Raw genomic sequence first — 18,470 nt, 5'->3', positions numbered from 1 at the left:
CCTTCAGTTCCTCCGTCACCCTAGGATCTCTGGCCACTAGAACGTCTGGGAGATTGTTTGTGAAGACAGATCCAATGTACCTGTTCAACTCATCTACCATTTCCATGTTTCCCATAATAAATTCACCTGCTTCTGTCTTCAAGGGGCAAACATTTGTCCGAACTATTTTTTTCCTCTTCACGTACCTAAAGAAGCTTTTACTATCCTCCTTTATATTTTTGACGAGCTTACCTTCGTACCTCATCTTTTCTCCCTGTATTGCCTTTTTAGTTATCTTCTGATACTCTTTAAAAGAGTCCCAATCCTCTGGCTTCCGGCTCATCTTTGCTATGTTATACTTCTCTTTTATTTTTATACTGTCCTTGACTTCCCTTGTCAGCTAGGGTCGCCTCTTACTCCCCTTAGAATCTTTCTTCCTTTTTGGAATGAACTGATCCTGCACATTCTGTAATATTCCCAGAAATACCTGCCATTGTTGTCCCACCGTCTTCCCTGCTAGGGTTGCTTTCCAGTCAACTATGGCCAGCTCCTCCCTCATGCCTCCATAGTCCCTTTGCTCAACTGTAGTGTTGACACTTCCGATTTTCCCTTCTTTCTCTCAAATTGTAGATTAAAACATCATATTATGCAGTGGAATAAAATCTTACCTTGTGAGAGCTTCACTGTTAATTATTTTCATTTGTACGTTATTTTTGCTGGTTTAGTTATACAGACCTCCTAGCCCTTCCGAATTTGGCGGAAAGTTTCCGCTTTCTTATTTCATTTCGGCCATTCCGATCTCGCCTCACATTTTTCCACAAAACACGTGTCTCGCCCCGTCGCTCGCCCGGCCTCGTCTTGCCACTCGCTGCTCCTCGCCGCACGCCGGGCCGAGCTTCGCCGCCTCGCCATGTAGCGTGAGGCCCGTTGATGTTGAGAGGGGAGTGGGGGTGGGGGGGCTGAGGAAGGGAGTGGGGGAGGGGTGTGGGGGTGGGAGGGGAGTGCAGGAAGGGAGGCGGGTGGGGGAAGAGGAGGGAAGGGGAAAGTGGAGATGGGGGGAAATGGGGGGAGGTGTGGGGGGGGGGAGTTAGTGAGGGGGGTGGGACGGACCGTTGTGATTTGTTGTTGACCCACTGGAGCAAGTATGTCTTCAATGAAATTAGGTATGTGCAGTTTTAAATGAAACTCTTTCTTCATAACTTAGTTATACATTTTATGACCATTGTTCTTTTATTCAATACCAAGAGATTTGGGATGTGTAAGGAAAAAGCAAAATAGAAAAAACAAAACAATTTTTTCTTTGTGTTGTAAAAAGTACTTCTGTTCAATAACCTTTCTATAAATAGCAGTATATACTCATGATAGGCCTGACATTGTATATGTAGTCCAAGAACTACAGACTGTTGGAAATAATAGTTGTTTTTCACACATGAATGTAGCGCAACGCGTATGCACATTTGGCGTGCATACTTTTTTTTGCTGAAAAGTTTCATTTACGTGCCATATCATGAATTCTGATGTAAAATTATGAATTTGTAAAATCAAATGTTGGGAGGTCTGGTTAGAATACTTTAATAGAAAAAACTGGTGTTATGCAGTTGACAGATATAGTTCATTTAATTGAATGAGGATTTTTCTATAAGGTTGAAGAAGTTCAACAAAATTTAAGAATGAAAAATGACGAAGAAATTGACCGTCAGAAAAGAATAAGCAACACAAAGAAAATGATTGATGACTTGCAAAATGAACTGAATGCTACAAGGAATTATGACCATGTGCAACCTGAGATAGACCAAATCAGCACTGCCCTCCGGAAAGTTCAAGAGGAAAAGGGAGCCATTGACACCGAGAAGGCCGAGCTGCGAAGAGAGAAGGAAAATTTAGAGAAAGAGAAAAAGAGTAAGTATTTTCCTGGGAGTTGTTAAATTCCAGCAATTCAAGACGTATCATTAGAGCTGGGATTTTAGTAATCAACATAACGTGCGAAATGGAACTAAGTAAACAATCTTGTGGAATAAAAAATGGTCAGGATTTTATTCAAAAGTTCAAGGGAGATGTAATTTTCTTCAAATTGAACAAAGTACACAATTATCTGTCATTGGCGTTTCGCAGGGCCAAGAATTGGTGGCAATTAGATGTTGAGTTTTTATTGTGAGTAGGTGATTGGTAAGGTAAAACTATGCTTAAAAAATATATAGGAGCAGGAGTTTGAGTTTGAGCAGCCCTTTGAGTTGCTTCCCATTCTGGCTGATCATTTTTCGATTTAAAAATACATATTCCTGCTCTCTCAACTTATCCAGGCAAAGAAAAAATTACATGCTTACAATCAAGCCGTGCATTGTGTACAGATAAAAGGTACAACAATTAGTGCCATATAAAGTCTGATTAAAGGTCTCCAATGGGGTAGATGGGAGGTCAGGACCGCACTCTAGTTGATGAGCGGACTGTTCATAAGTTGTAGGAGCGGAACTAGGCCATTCAGCCCATCAAATCTACTCTCACGTCTACGTTAAATTGCCTGATAACAACTGAGGAAAAACTGTCCCTGAATCTGGAGGTATGTGCTTTCATACTTCTGTAACTTTAGCCTTATGGGAAAGGGGAGAAGAGGGACTGGTCCTTGATTATGCTGCTGGCCTTGCCGCAGCAGTGCTAAGTGTAGATGGAGTCAATGGAACTGAGGTTGGTTTGCGTGATGGTGTGGACTATGTCCACAACTCTGCGATTTCTTGTGGTCTTCGATGAAGCTGTTCCCAAACCAGGCTTTGATGCATCACGATAAAATGTTTTCTACTGTGCATCTGTACAAGTTGGTGAGAATTGTTGGGGACATGCTGAGTTTCCTACGCTTCTAAGGAACTTGAGGCATTGGTATGATCTCTTGGCCATAGCTTCAATGTGACTGGTCCAGGATAAATTGTTGTGATATTTATTCCTAGAACATCAAGCTGTTGATCTCTACTTTGGTGCCATCAATATATACTACGCTGTGTTTACTGATTCGCTTCCTGAAGTTAATCACAGCCTCTTTTGCCTTGCTGACATTGTCATTGTCTTGGCACCATGTTATAAAGTTCACAATCTTCTTTCTGTATTCTATCCACATGAACCATGAGAACTGGATTCTACCTCACTTAAATAGCTTCCTGTACCATGGATGATTTATGTGCCCTCTCCACAATCCACTCAATTGTCCTCAAAGATAACAATAGCCTTAAATCTACTGATTGTGCGAATATGAGGCATCTGTTGGATAACATCCTGGATCCCTTGTATTTAATTCATGTGGGGTGGTAGGAGCTCGGACCTGAAGTTCCTGGTGCTGCAGATCTTGGCAGCAGATAGAAGGACACGGCGTGCTCCAATAACTCAGCCGGTCAGGCACCATCTCTCCAGAACATGGATAGGTGACGTTTGGGGTCCAGACCCCTCTTCAGAGAGCAGACGATGTCTTGGACAAATATTATCCGCAAGCTTCCACATATCGTAGCAGCAGCAGCATACCCCCTGCTGCCCATTATTTATTTATTTCATTTGTTTAGTGTTAACCATATTTTGTTTACTTTATTAATTAAACTGTTTCATTAATAAAATTTTGTTAAATGCTATGTCGTAACTTTAAAACCTGGTCTACAGTTACAACCACTCTCATTGTCATACTGCTCAGTTTCTCAATCCTGAACGCGGCAGCCGTAACTTTATTGATTCTTTAAGGGCCTGTCCCACGGAGGCGATTTTTTAGGCGACTGCCGGCGACTGTCAAAGTCGTAGCAGATCGCCGAAATTTTCTTTTACCCTTCAACATGACCACAACAAAGCCAAGTCAGGTCAAGATTACACCGTCTTCAGAAACATCTCAAAATTCAGAAACATCTCAAAATTCCCAAGCTGTCAATGCTTCTCCTAATTTTCGCTGAAATCACTGACAAGTCGGTAATTACTTGAGAGTTTTGAAATATAACATCTTGCTCGGGTTACTTGAAAACCAAGCTTCACGGTAACAAGGCATAAACTGGATTTACTTCCAGTTTACTAATAGCAGTATTAAGAAATTTAATTTTAAAAGTGGTAAAATGGATTTTTGAGCGGAGTGTGGAGCGACGCGCCGAGATCCACTACGATTCTTTGAAGACTCCTCATGATCATGCCCGCGACAGCCGGGCAAACAGTCGCCTTAAAATCGCCTAAGTGGGACAGGCCCTTTAGTGGGGAACTATTGGACAACTACCGAATGACTTTGTTGCAGACATTTTATAGCAAACCCCGTCAGCAGTGGATTTTGTGAAAGAACATGGTGTCTGTCAGCAGTTTCTGAATGTCAATGTTTACTTGTGAATAATTAAACCCAGGCACTGCTGTTTAATTTACCCATGTTAACAATAGACAATAGGTGCAGGATTAGGCCATTTGGTCCTTCGAGCCAGCACCACCATTCAAAGTGATCATGGCTGATCATTCTCAATCAGTACCCTGTTCCTGCCTTCTCCCCATACCCCCTGACTCCGCTATCCTTAAGAGCTCTATCTAGCTCTCTCTTGAAAGCAATCAGAGAATTGTCCTTCACTGCCTTCTGAGGCAGAGAATTCCACAGATTTACAACTCTCTGACTGAAAAGGTTTTTCCTCATCTCTGTTCTAAATGGCCTATCCCTTATTCTTAAACTGTGGCTCCTGGTTCTGGACTCCCCCAAGATTGGGAACATGCTTCCTGCCTCCAACCCCTTAATAATCTTATATGTTTCAATAAGATCCCCTCTTATCCTTCTAAATACCAGGTATACAAGCCTAGTCGCTCCAGTCTTTCAACATACGACAGTCCCGCCATTCCGGGAATTAACCTAATGAACCTACTACTACGCTGCATGCCTTAACATTAAAGATTGATGGATTTTTTATTGCTACTGAATCTGAGAAAAATGGTTGAATATTGTTACCAAGGTTGATAAATCACTGTCATTAGATATGTAGCAAAGCACTCTGCTTATGTCACATGTGGAACTATTTAAACAGAGGTTATGGCTCATATCAAAAGGCTCGAAGACATGATGAACGTCAAAGAAGCAAAACTGCGAGATCGGTTTAAAGATACATACAATGCTGTCCTATGGTTAAGAGAGAACAGGAATATATTCCGTGGACACATCTATGAGCCAATTATGCTCGAGGTAAGGTCCCTTTTGTAAATATACTAAAATGTTTCTGCCACATATATACGGTTCAGGAAACAGCATCTTTCAATTATGTCTAGATTCCTGTTATGAGTCATTGTAATAATTCTTCTGCATCCATTCATTAACACCAATGACAAGGCATTAAATTGCATTAAGGAATACTAAGTATACTTTGTACTTGCAACAGTATTTATTCACAGTCTATTTATTCTGCGGTCTGTTTAAACACTGCATTGCAACAGTTCAGCTGTTCATTTTTCTGAAGAATGGTACCGTTGAACTGTAGCATGAACTATGCATTGAAAGGCCAGCTTCTGTGCTGATGGTTGATGCTTGCAATGTTTGATATGGACCTTAGATAAACTTACTGTTCCAAATGCTCTCTTCCTTCAATATTTTCTATAGGTTAATGCAACACATATTGCAGCCTCCTACTCTTATTATTAATGAAGATTTTTAATACTCAGCCAGTCTGTCTTTCTGCAATCTTCTGTCTCCTTGAAACCAAAACTTAGCAGCTTCTCGTGATATTGTATCTTTGCAACCTTGCTGATACCTTGTACTTTCATGGTCTTGATTCTGTGCCTTAATTTAATAATGTGTTTTGGGAAATTAGGGATTTCGTATCTATAATAATAAATAATAATAATAAACATTTATTTTATATAGCGCTTTTCCAAATGCTCAAAGACGCTTTACAAAACAGTCAAAACATAAAAACAAACAAACTGACAAACTGACGGAGAAGCGGCGAACAAACAGCGCCAGCGTCCTCTCACGTCAGGGTCCGGCAGTAGACAATAAAAAACACAAGACACACAATTACAATTTAACACAAACAGCCATCACAGTGATTGCTCCAGACACACCCTCACTGTGATGGAAGGCAAAGAAAAGTCTTATCTCCTCCTCATTCTTCTCCCGTGGTCAGGCAGTCAAACTGCTGCCATGAGGCGATCGAGGCTCCCAACTTTTGAAGTCCCCACCGGGCGATGGAAAGTCCCAGGCCGAGCCGAGCAGGCCGATGAAGGTCCTGAGTCCCCACCGGGCGATGGAAAGTGCCGCGGCCGAGCCACGCAGGGCGATGAAGGGCCTGCGAGCGGGTCGATCGTACCTCGCGCTTCGGGGCGGTCGAAGCTGCTACGACTGGAGCTCCCGAAAGCCGGTCGCCAGCCAGGGACCTGCGAACTCCCGATGTTGCGGTCTGCAGGGCCCATGGCCGAAGCCTCCGAGATGGTAAGTCCAGGCCCTGCGACCGGAGTCTTCAAGGTCGATCCCAGCTGGAGGCCGCGGAGTTAGGCCGTAGCGCGAACGGAGATACGACACGATAAAGGTCGCATCTCCGTTGAGGAGGAGATTAGAAAAAAGGTTTCCCCCACCACCCCCCACATATACAGAGCTAAAAATAAATCAAAACATACATTTAATGATAACAATAGACAAAAACAAAAAAAAAGACAGAGAGACTGCTGGTGAGCCGCAGCTGCAGAACGCAGCCACGCCCCCTAAGAGAATTATCTTCAACGCTCATGATTAGTGGGAATGTTGGTGTTCATTTTGTTAGCATGACTTTTGATAAAGTATTTGACCCTTAATCTTTTTGTTCTATTAATTCTTTGCAGCTCAATATGAAGAATTCTAGAAATGCTAAGTATGTTGAAAACCATATTTCATTGAATGATCTGAGGGCCTTTGTTTGTGTGAACATGGAAGATATGGATAAATTCCTTCGTGAGGTCAGTGCATGCACATAGATTTGTAGGATTTTTATTTTTCTTATACCTCAAAGGTGTAAGTATTTCAATTAAAGTGAGATTTTTTTGCTTCTTCCAAACCATCCCATTGGCTGTATCCATCCAGTTTCTCTTGCCTCTTTTATTTTTTTAATCTAAGTTTCATTTTTCAAAAGTCCCACCTTCCACTTTAGCAACCTTGTTAATGCTCCAACAAATCTGTGACCACTGCCCTATTGATTTCCTACCTTAAGCGTACAGAAATCAAACATCAAGAGACTTATCCACCCTTTTTATATGCTTTCGCACAAGGGCACGATTTCTAAATAGGTGGACAATGTGCACTGCCATCCAAACCAAAATTAGCACTGCCACTTCCTTTAGTTTACTCCCATTATAATGCTGTTCAACTGATTTGTGTTATGTTGTAGTGGATAAGTAGAAAATGAACGAGCAGATTGCCTGAGTGAAAGCCTGCTGAAAAGGGGGCATAAATGAAACATGTCTATTTCAGTTTTACCATGGAGAATATAAATGACAGTGTTGTGAAATATTATTTTCCTAGTCATTGCACTGAACCTTTAAATCAAATGGCTGAAACGGGAAAGAAATGAGAAGAACGCTTAACAAGAATTAGATCATGAAAAATATGTGACTGCAAGATGTTAATCTTACAATTGTATTTGAGACAGGAAATTAGGTGACTGCAAGATGCTAATCTTACAATTATATTTGAAACAGGAAATTAGAAATTACAGGAGACAGATAATTCATGCTCAATTTCAGCAGGCTTTCACGGAGGCAATCTGTGCATTAATCTTCTCCTGCACATTTGTACTATTGCAGATCAGTTCAGATGCAGACACAGATCAGTTGAACAGTATTATAAAGGGAGCAGTGCAGTAAATAAAAGAAATGGCAGTGCTAATTCCAGTTTGGATGACAGACAGTGCATGTTTGATCTTCCTATTTACACTTGTAATTGGGCAGAGAAGCACCTTCATTATATTTTAATGGGTAATGTACAGGTAAAGTAATATTTGTGTTTTTTACTATTATTGCACCAGTGATTTTTGTTATCTATTGTAATAATGATATATAATAATATCAATCACTGATCTCAACTGCGGGTAATGTTTCATTTCACTACACATTTATGTGTATATGACAAATAAACGACTATTGACTATTGACTCCAATGAGAGGGTGGATAGCCATAAACAGCATCTAAATTTGGAAAAAAATAAGGGAAAGGACCAGAGCAGGAATCCCTGTTTGTGATCCTGGTTGCTGTCCAGTGACCTATTTTTGAAAGTAGTTGTGTTCTTGTTTTGGTTGTCATGGGGATTTTCCTTGTCTAGGCGGTGGAATATGCTTCTATACTAACCAGGACTGGTACAGCGACATCAGGGTACTGTCTAACTTCTGTTCTCCTAATCTGGATTTTTAAAAATAAATTGCAAACCCTTTTATTTACATTCCCCCCCCCCAAGCCTGCGTATGTGAGACGCAAACGCAACTCGCTGACCAGGTAATGAGAGTAGAGACTGACTTCCCGGACTCCATGGTCATTGTTTTGGGGGATTTTAACAAGGCTAACCTCAGCCGAGAGCTTCCAAAACACAGACATCACGTTACCTGCCCCACCAGAGGGGAGAGAACACTCGATCATTGTTATACTACAATTAAGAACGCATATCACTCTGTTCCCCGTGTGACTCTGGGACTCTCTGATCATTGTTTAGTTCACCTTATTCCGACCTACAGGCAGAATCTAAAATCTGCCAAACGTGTGGTCGGAACAATGAAAAAGTGGACAAGCGAGGGCATTGAAAACCTCCAGTCCTGCTTTGACTGCACTGATTGGAATGTGTTCAAGGAAGCAACCACAAGCCTCGATGTGTACACAGACACTGTGGCATCATATGTCAGCTTTTGTGAGGACAGTTGCGTTCCCACTAGGACCCGGATGAGGTGCAACAACGACAAGCCTTGGTTTACAGCAGAACTCAGACAGCTCCACCAGTCTAAAGATGAGGCCTACAGGAGCGAGGATGCAGACCTCTACAGGCAGGCCAAGTACAAGCTGAGAAGTGGAATCAGAGCTGCCAAGGAAAGATACTCTGAGAAGCTGAGGAGCAAGTTCTCAGCTAATAACTCATCTTTAGCGTGGAAGGGCTTGCAAGAAATCACCAGCTACAAGAGGAAAATCGTCCTTGGACTCAGACAGCTAGTCGCTAGTCTGCTGACCAACGACCTAAACGCGTCCTACTGCAGGTTTGATAGACAGAAACATAACCCCTCCCACCTCCCCAATCACCATATCACACCTACTTACATCCTGACTCCAGTCTGCAAAGACTGGGACTTCCTCCACTACCCACCCCCTCTTTGCTGCCCAACATCAGTCTGGCCACTTCTCCATTACTAACAATAGAAATTGAGGAGGTGGAAGTTATTCAGGAGACAGAAAAGTTGGAAATCTCCAATGTTTCCCCCTCTACACTCAAGCTCTGTGCCGAACAACTGGCACCAGTCTCCACAGACATTTTCAATCAGCCATTGCAAACCTGCACTGTCCTTGCCTGCTTCAAAATCTCCACTATTGTTCCTGTACCCAAAAAGCCATGGATTACTGGTGTTAATGACCACAGGCCTGTTGCACTGACCTCCGTAATCATGAAAACCCTTGAAAGACTTGTGCTGGCCCACCTGAAAAATATCACAAACCCCTTGCTGGACCCCCTGCAGTTTGCATAATGGGCCAATAGATCAGTGGATGACACAGTCAACCTGGGCCTGCACTTCATCCTCCAGCACCTAGACCGACAGGGGACCTATGCCTGGATTTTGTTTGTGGATTTTAGCTCTGCATTCAACACAATTGTGCCAGAGCTACCACACTCCAAACTCTCCCAGTTGATTGTGACTGAACCCCTCTGTCAGTGGATCACCAACTTCCTGACAGACAGGAAGCAGCATGTGAGGCTGGGAAAGCACATCTCGGACCCACTGACACTCAGCATAGGAGCAGCACAAGGCTGCGTACTCTCCCCTCTCCTTTACTCTCTACACCGACGACTGCACCTCCACAGACACCTCTGTCAAGCTTCTCAAGTTTGCGGATGACATAACCCTGATTAGACTGATCCAGGATTGGGAGGAATCTACCTACAGACAGGAAGTGACACAGCTAGCGTCCTGGTGCCATCGCAACAACCTGGAGCTCAATGCTCTTAAGACAGTGGAACTGATTGTAGACTTTAGGAGCGCTCCCCCTCCCCTCCCCCCACTCACCATCAGCAACACCACAGTCACATCTGTGGAGTCATTTAAGTTCCTTGGAACCATCATCTCCAGGGACCTTAAATGGGAGGCCACCATCGACTCCACAGTCAAAAAGGCCCAACAGAGGATGTACTTCCTGTGGCAGCTGAGAAAACACAATCTGCCACAGGCAATGATGGCCCAGTTTTATACTGCCATCATAGAGTTTGACCTCACCTTCTCCATCATGGTCTGGTTTGGCTCAGCCATCAAGCACGACACCCAGAGGCTGCAGCGCATCGTTCGATCAGCCGAGAAGGTTGTTGGCTGCAACCTTTTCCCCATTGACAAACTGTACACTGCAAGGGCCAGGAAGTGAGCGGGTAAGATCATCTCTGACCCCTCTCACCCTGACCACAAACTCATTGAAGCACTTTTCCCTGGAAGGCGACTCCGGACTGTCAAAGCCACCACAGCCAGACATAAAAACAGCTTTTTTCCACGAACAGTAGCTCGAAGCAACAGCCTGTAGTCTCCTTTTGCTCTGGTATTTTATTTTATTCGTCACATGTTTAAATTATAAGTTTTATTTTTAATTGTCTATTGTATATCATGTTGTTATCCCTGCGAGCAAAGCACCAAGACAAATTCCTTGTATGTATCCATACTTGGCTAATAAAATTTCAATTCAATTCAATAAAGCTGCTAAGTAACCAACATAAAGTATATGTGAAGAATTGCTACACAGCTGAATACTGTTGATGTCAATAGCTTGCACATGTGGCAAACTTTGGAAAGATTGCGTAGGGGAAAGTAGAGAGAGGTATGTAAACCGGAACAATGAACTAAATTAACTAACACTTATATTACATAATCAGGTCCGTGATACACAGGGGTTAAAAGTGAATGCGGTGTGCGCGCCTTCTATTTCAGCAGCAGGGAAGCGGCCTACTAGACCCATTCAGGAACTTCAGTAAGTAGTTTACATTTCGAATACTTAAAATATTTTCTTTAATTCGTAAAAACTGAATAACTGAAACACTTCGAGAACAGTTACCAGTTTTTCCTCGTCCTTTTGCTGTGCATCCTCAATAATTAAATTCTTATTTGAAAATGTATCTAGTTTTGTTTGTTTTATTTTTGTTGTTCTGTTTAGCTTGAACTTTCTCTTAAGTAATGCTGTTTTAATGTAAGTTTCTTGCACTGGTAATCAAAAATACAAAATAGATGTTTATAACCCTATGCCCCATGTGAATTGTTAATGTTCCTAATTTTAATGCTTCTAATTTGATTTTAGTTTTCATGCAAGATAGACTTGCATTTGCACAATGACTTTCATGACCTTGGAACATTACAATGCTTTGAAAGCAAATGTATTTGAAATTGTACACACCGTTGCAATGAAGGGAATTTAGCAGTTAATTGGTGTACATGTTACTGGAAACATCAATGTGATCATAATGACAGTGCTGTAACATTTGAAATAGAAGATGGACACAAAAGAAGAAGGAGAAGTAAAGTTTAGTTACCTGGTTCAAAGGAATAACTTTTTGATATAAAGGCAGGGCTGGGCAGATCAATGTATTGTACTGTGTAATCCATTAAGTACTGTGTTTACCACTAGGGTGTTTTAAAATTCTCCCGGCACAAAATAATCAGGACCAGGGCATGATCCTGGATCACTATTGTGATTACTCATTAGATGACAAGGACACAAGGGATAAATTCCTTGCACTTTTTAGAAATGCCATAGATCTTTAATTACACTTCAGGGGGCCTTATTTTAACGTAACAAAGTACTGCATGTCTTCATTACTTAATTGGAATATGAGGCTACATTTTTGTGCTTGGGACTGTGGAGTGAGACTTGATGGGAAAGAGAGTGCTTGCTACCCACTGACTCGGAGATGAGACACAGAAAGAAATTGTTTGAATTCATTTCTCTGTCACATTTACATAGATTCAGGTTCAGCTTTTGCACAGCATTTTGCAGATATTGCATGTTGAGAGAATTTTGAACTAAATCCTTTACTCCTGCTCTACTCCTCTGCTTTACAACATTTGATTCTGTATTCTACCACATTCCAATGCATGTCAAGAGTGTTTAATTGTCATACGCACTGGGATATTTTAAAATATTTATCCGGTTATGATTTGTGTGTTTTGCTTTCCGTTCCAGTTTCATTCAAGTTTTGGTTATTATCAAAAGTAACTGGAGAATCTGAAATTTACATTGCTTAATTATACAGTTTTCTTAATCTTTACAAATTGGTATCAATGGGCAGTTCACTTTTATCTTGAAAAATAAAAGTCTTTTGTGTAATTTACATATTGATTTTTAGCCCTTTCACTTACCTTTTGAAAATTTGTCTTTCAACAGTTTGCTTTTTCATTTCCTATTAACATTGGGAACTTATGTCTTTTGCTAGAACTTATGGTTTTGTATCTTATTTGCGAGAGCTGATCGATGCACCGGAACCTGTAATGAGCTTCCTTTGTGAGCAGTACAGAGTTTATGATGTTCCTATAGGAACTGCAAAGACCAAATCGATGATTGAAAAGGTAGGTATTGTTAATTGTCCTTTATATTTTATGGACATTAAAAGCGCAGATCGTCTAAGCAATGGGGCCCTGCAACAATCCCACCCCAACCCCCAAAATTCCACTTGCACCATGTATGCACCATGTCCCTTGCACATGACCAATTTCATTTTACTTCCCATCATAGTATGTGCATGTTACCCTTATTGCAATATATCTATCCATATCAAATACCATTTTTCAGATGTGGGTCCATTTTCCCTATAACATCAAGATAAGATTCTGATTTTTTTTTTAAACTATCGGGAGTTTTGGCAACTACAGATCTTTATGTCGTCTACAGACGTGCTGACTGTTTCCCTTGCCTCGACCCGTTATCATAAAAATGTGGTCTTAATATGAATCATTGTAGGTCTCCATTAAAGACAGCCCTGAGTACATGAGAATCCAGCCAATTCCAGATCTAACCCAAACCTTTGGGACTCTTTTTCTCCATGCTACTTTGTCAAAAGCTTTTTGAAATTAATTAATGTTCAATCGTTACCTCGTCACAAAATTCATTCTGGGCTTTTGTACCAGTAGGTATGTTGAGTCTCCCCAAAGTCCTCTTTTCAGAAAAGGCTATAAAGTGTATGATGTTTATCATGAATAACTTTTCTGTATAACAGAACCTACTTTCCTATGATTAATGTCAAAGTAATCTTAGGAAAGTAATTTCTGTTATATAATTTTCCACTTTTAACCTCCTGCACTTTTAAAATAATCAGTGGCACACTGACCAGCTCAGACATTGTCTGGATAGATTCCGTGGCACAAAGTAATCAAAGGGTGAATTTGCAGTTTCTATTTCAGTGAATATATGTATGAACCTGTAGCTCAATCTGATTCACTAGTTAGACTATTTTACTTGCTTTTGATCCCTGCAAAAATGTTTTTCTCCCTTCATTTGTTAAGCAACAGACAAATAAACTGTATTTTTTAAATCTAACAAAATAAGTATATATATCAATTACAATAATAAAGATATTTAGGCATTAGTACTACTCAATGATGATGATTTAGAATGCAGTGGTTAATTTGATTGTGATTATTAACTGAATATGGTACACAATACAATTTATAGCACAGAACAAGATCATTTGACACAAATGGTTGATACTAGTTTATGATTCACACAAGCTTTCCCCAACATTTCTTCCAACTTTTAGTGTGGTATTCTATTGCTTTTTGTCAGATGCATTTACCTTGCATCCCCTAGCAAATACAATTTCTCCTTAATTCTTTACTGGATTGTGCAGTGACGGAATTGTACAAACAACCCCCTGGTTTTCAGCAGGTTCACGAATAGAAATATCTTTGTATGGTGGCACAGTGGTAGAGTTGCAACCTTACAGAGCCAGAGACCCAGGTTTGATCCAGACCTTGGGAGATGTTTGTATGAATTTGTATGCTCTCCCTGTGCCCGGGACCTCCAGCACTTGAGTTTTTCCTGGGTAGTCCGGTTTCCACCCACATTCCAAAGATGTGCAGCAGGTCAATTGGCTTCTGTAAATTGTCCCTAGTGTGTAAATTATCCCTAGTGTATGGGCGATCATTGGCCGACGTGTACTCGGTGGGCTGAAGCGCCTATTTAGAAGCTGTATCTCTAAACCAAACTAAATTAAAGTAATATATTAATACTTGGATCCTCTATGATCTTGCAATGTACCAGAATATTCATATTTTACCAGCAAAACACAAGCGCTGGAGGAGCTCTGTGGTCAGGTCTGTGAAGGAAATGGACAGACGATATTTTAGGTTGAGACCCTTGAAGGGTCCTGACCCAAAATGTCATCTATCCATTTCCTTCATGTCATCTAACCATACTCTCCAGCTAACCTGCTGAGTTCCTCCAGCGCTGTGTTTTGCTCAAGTTTGCAGCACTGCAGTTTCTTGTGCGTCTAATTTAACAGCAATCAAATTAAGTAAATCTGATCAGAGGACCGGTCAATAGATGATGGTTTTCACATTAGTATAGGAAAAGATTTGAACAAATGAGACCTCATTTTGCACCCAATTCTTTGCAGCAATCAGGCTGGATATTAATGTCAAATGCAAGTTTGGGTCGATTGCATTCTCTTAATCTACAGAAATTCTGCTTATGTTTGTTTTGTTTAAATGTTGAGCTTATTTATGGGTCAAGAGACAGGATTTTACTTTTGAGAATTTACCTTTTGTATTGCTAATTTAATAAAAAATGTATAGACTAGGGAGCGTTTGGATAGATTGTACTGGAGTGTGAACAATATTACATTGTACAACACTAACCAATATTGACACTTTTACAGGTGATAAGAGAAACTCAATTGCGTCAGATCTACACAGGAGACGAGCGATACTTTGTAAAAAAATCCTTCTATTCCAATAAGACTGTTTCGAGTAACACAGCATTGAAAAATGCACAATTCCTCATCGTTCAAGTGGATGGAGAGGAAAGAAGACGATTGGATGATCAAGCAAAAGTAAGCTTTTAAACAATTATAATCGGTTTTCACTTGAATATTGAAGGCATAAAATAATTAAAATACTATTTGCCAGGATGTGTTATTTTTGAGGATCACAGATATCTATCATTCCAGTTGTCTAGCTCTGGTGTGTCAGTAAATGCTATGCCACTGTGTCCTGGAATGCTGTTTTCCCCAAAAACATGCAATTAGATTTTGCCTTTCTTGTTTCAGCTACGTTTTTAGTTTGTAATATTTTTCGTCTGGAAAATACAGCATGGTTTTCTTCCGTGGTTAAGCCCTAGAACCCATTGGGAACCACAATGAGCTAGCCTGTAATCATGCGGCATCACCTTTTCTTACAATGTTGTTAGTTACCTTTTCATTTCAATGTAAAAGCAAACTGCAGTAAAAAAAAACGGACAGAGCAAAAGGCAGTTGCATAATGTCATGCTATTTGCATGCTTCCTTGACAGGAGATAGCTGCAAAGCTAAATGCAGTGGAATCACGCATTGCTGAAATTTCTGAGACGTATAGGCATCTGGAGCGGAAAGATAATGAACTAAGGACAAAAAAGAAAGAACTTTTGGAGATGAAGAGCAAAAGAAGGCAACTAGAACAAAAAATCAGCACAAAGAACGACAGGTACTCTCCCTTACTGTGCCACAGCTTGTTTTCAGTACTTTCTTTACCACCTTGACAATGAAAATCCTAAAAGTGTTTGTTATGTAGAAGACAACCTGCAAAGCACTGCTCTTTAACAAATTCACTGTCCAACAAAATGTCTTTTTGACTGGATATTTATGAACAAATGATTTATGGAATGATGATTAATGATTAGTCAGGGTGTCAAAGTTTACAGGGAGAAGGCAGGAGAATAGGATTGAGAGGGAAAGATAGATCAGCCATGATTGAGGGGCAGATTATACTCGATGGGCCGAATCGCCTAATTCAGGATTCAGGATATCTTTATTTGTCATCCAAAAAACAAGTTTTTTGGACGAGATTTCGTCACCCACAGTCCAACAATAAGAGCAATAAAATAAGCAAATTACACAACCCCAACCAACACAAAACACAAAAATAAGAAACATCCATCATGCCTTCTCCTCCAGTCCCCTCCTCACTGTGATGGAAGGCCAGAATGTCTTCTCTTCCCCTGCCGTCTTCTCCCGCGGTCAGGCCACGCCGGACGGTGAAAGGTCCGCAGTGGGCCAACCCAAGCCCCTCGATCCGGTGCGGGCGAAGATGCTGCCGCTGCACGTCGGGGCGGTCGTGGCTCCCGACATTGAAGCCCCCGCCGAGCAGAAAAAAATCCCACGGCCTATTTCAGGCCGCGCCGGACGGTGAAATGTCCGCGGTGGGCCGACCCAAACCCCGTGATCCGGGGCGGGTGAAGACGCTGCCGCTGCCAGAGCTCCCGATGTCGGCATCCACGCGGCCCGAGCCGAAGGCGAGTCGCAGCCGCTCCTGCAGCCTCCGAAGACAGCCGACTCCGCAGATGGTAAGTCCGGTCCGCGGGCTCTGCGAACCAGAGCCCTGGAGGCCGCCAGCTCCAGGAGTTTAGCCGTTGGTAGGCCGCAGCAGGAATGGAGACCGGCCCCAGAAAACAAAGGTCAGGTCTCCGTTCGGACGGGACAATTTTACAGTCCCCCCCCCCCCACACACGGGGGGGGGGGCGGGGGGAGACTGTAGGAGAAGGCATGGACGGGGTACTGATTGAGAATGATCAGCCATGATCACATTGAATGGCTCGAAGGGCCAAATGGCCTCCTCCTGCACCTATTGTCTATTGTCACGCATTGTACACAACCACAAAAAAACACGACATCACATCTACAATTAAGACCAAAAAAAACCCAACAAAAACAAAGACAAACGGACCGTAGGTAAACCGCAGCTGCTAGGGCAGCGCCGCCATTTTGTGCGCTCCTATTCTGCTCCTATGACATGAATATATGATTTATCAAGGGAATATAACACACATTGTGAGTATATATTTTCAGTGTGCATAATATCACATTTTACTTTTGAAGTGGCCTTTGAGATTCCAGTTTTGCGCTTTTATCATTCTGGTATGGAAGGATTATTTGTAGACCTCGAAGTATGCAACGTTTATACAAAACCAGAATTAATGCAAGGTATTAATAGAATCTGCATTGTCTTTAATTATGCAAAACAAGCAGCAGAGCTTTGAACACTTATATTAGATTTTGTATTATATCTGTTGCTTCCTTGTATTATTTTAATAGTGTCCCTGATTCATTTGATAATTTCAGCCAGATTCTGTTTATGGCTTATTGTAAATCTGATCTCTGAATAGCATAAATGTACAGTAAATAACAGTGGCACAGGGTATTACAGGTACTCCTCAGCTTACGATGTTTCGACTTGCGATAGTTCAACTTTGCGATGGTGCAAACGGCAGCAACCCGTAACGAGCCGCCGCTCGCTTCCGGACATGTGATCGCGCGTTGTCAATGCATTTCGACTTGCAATACTTTCGGTTTCCGATGGGTTTCTCGGAATGGAACCCCATCGGAAGCTGAGGAGTACCTGTATTGTCTTAACAGACGATTGCTAATTCAACCCTCATTTGCCAATTTATTCTCAGTCTCAAGCAGATGGAGATGGACACCATCAATCTTCAAGAGGAAGAACAAAAAGCTAATGCGAAGATGAAGGCAATCTTTTCCCAGAAAGCCAAACTCGTTTCGGAATTAACGCAGCTCATCAAGGTAGGACACAAAGGAATTTATGAAACAATACTTTTTCGTAATAACAGTTCTTTCCATTTCTCAAATCTCTGACAAAATATGCTAAAAAAGTGTATGAAGGATATATATTTGTGTAATATGTTTGTTTTTGTTAAAGGAAGATCATTAATGTGTAAACTTAGCACTACACTAATCAATGCATTTTATTAAAATAAATTAATAAATTAAGATGCTAAAGAACCTCACCCATACCTAGGAATATTTTATTTATTTCTTCAAAAAAAGACTTGTCCGTAATATAAGACTTGGGCGGCACGGTAGCGCAGCGGTAGAGTTGCTGCTTTACAGCGAATGCAGCGCCGGAGACTCAGGTTCGATCCTGACTACGGGTGCTGCACTGTAAGGAGTTTGTACGTTCTCCCCGTGACCTGCGTGGGTTTTCTCCGAGATCTTCGGTTTCCTCCCACACTCCAAAGACGTACAGGTATGTAGGTTAATTGGCTTGGTAAATGTAAAAATTGTCCCTAGTGGGTGTAGGATAGTGTTAATGTGCGGGGATCGCTGGGCGGCACGGACTTG

General features: G+C 41.5%; 1 protein-coding gene across 1 annotated transcript in view; it reads left to right on the top strand.

Moving 5' to 3' along the window:
- The window catches only part of smc5 (structural maintenance of chromosomes 5), a 61,470-nt gene that overhangs the window by 30,672 nt on the left and 12,328 nt on the right, over positions 1–18,470 (top strand). The window contains exons 9-16 of the mRNA XM_078395328.1: positions 1,623–1,878; positions 4,989–5,143; positions 6,772–6,885; positions 11,028–11,122; positions 12,579–12,711; positions 15,018–15,191; positions 15,650–15,819; positions 17,789–17,912. Of these exons, the coding sequence (XP_078251454.1) occupies positions 1,623–1,878; positions 4,989–5,143; positions 6,772–6,885; positions 11,028–11,122; positions 12,579–12,711; positions 15,018–15,191; positions 15,650–15,819; positions 17,789–17,912 (1,221 nt within the window). The remainder of the gene's footprint in view (positions 1–1,622; positions 1,879–4,988; positions 5,144–6,771; positions 6,886–11,027; positions 11,123–12,578; positions 12,712–15,017; positions 15,192–15,649; positions 15,820–17,788; positions 17,913–18,470) is intronic.

The sequence above is a fragment of the Rhinoraja longicauda genome, chromosome 3 (genome assembly GCF_053455715.1).
Source record: "Rhinoraja longicauda isolate Sanriku21f chromosome 3, sRhiLon1.1, whole genome shotgun sequence".
Taxonomy (NCBI): Eukaryota; Metazoa; Chordata; class Chondrichthyes; order Rajiformes; family Arhynchobatidae; genus Rhinoraja; species Rhinoraja longicauda.
Note: the sequence above shows the minus strand (reverse complement) of the source record. Positions and strands in the feature narration are given on the sequence as shown.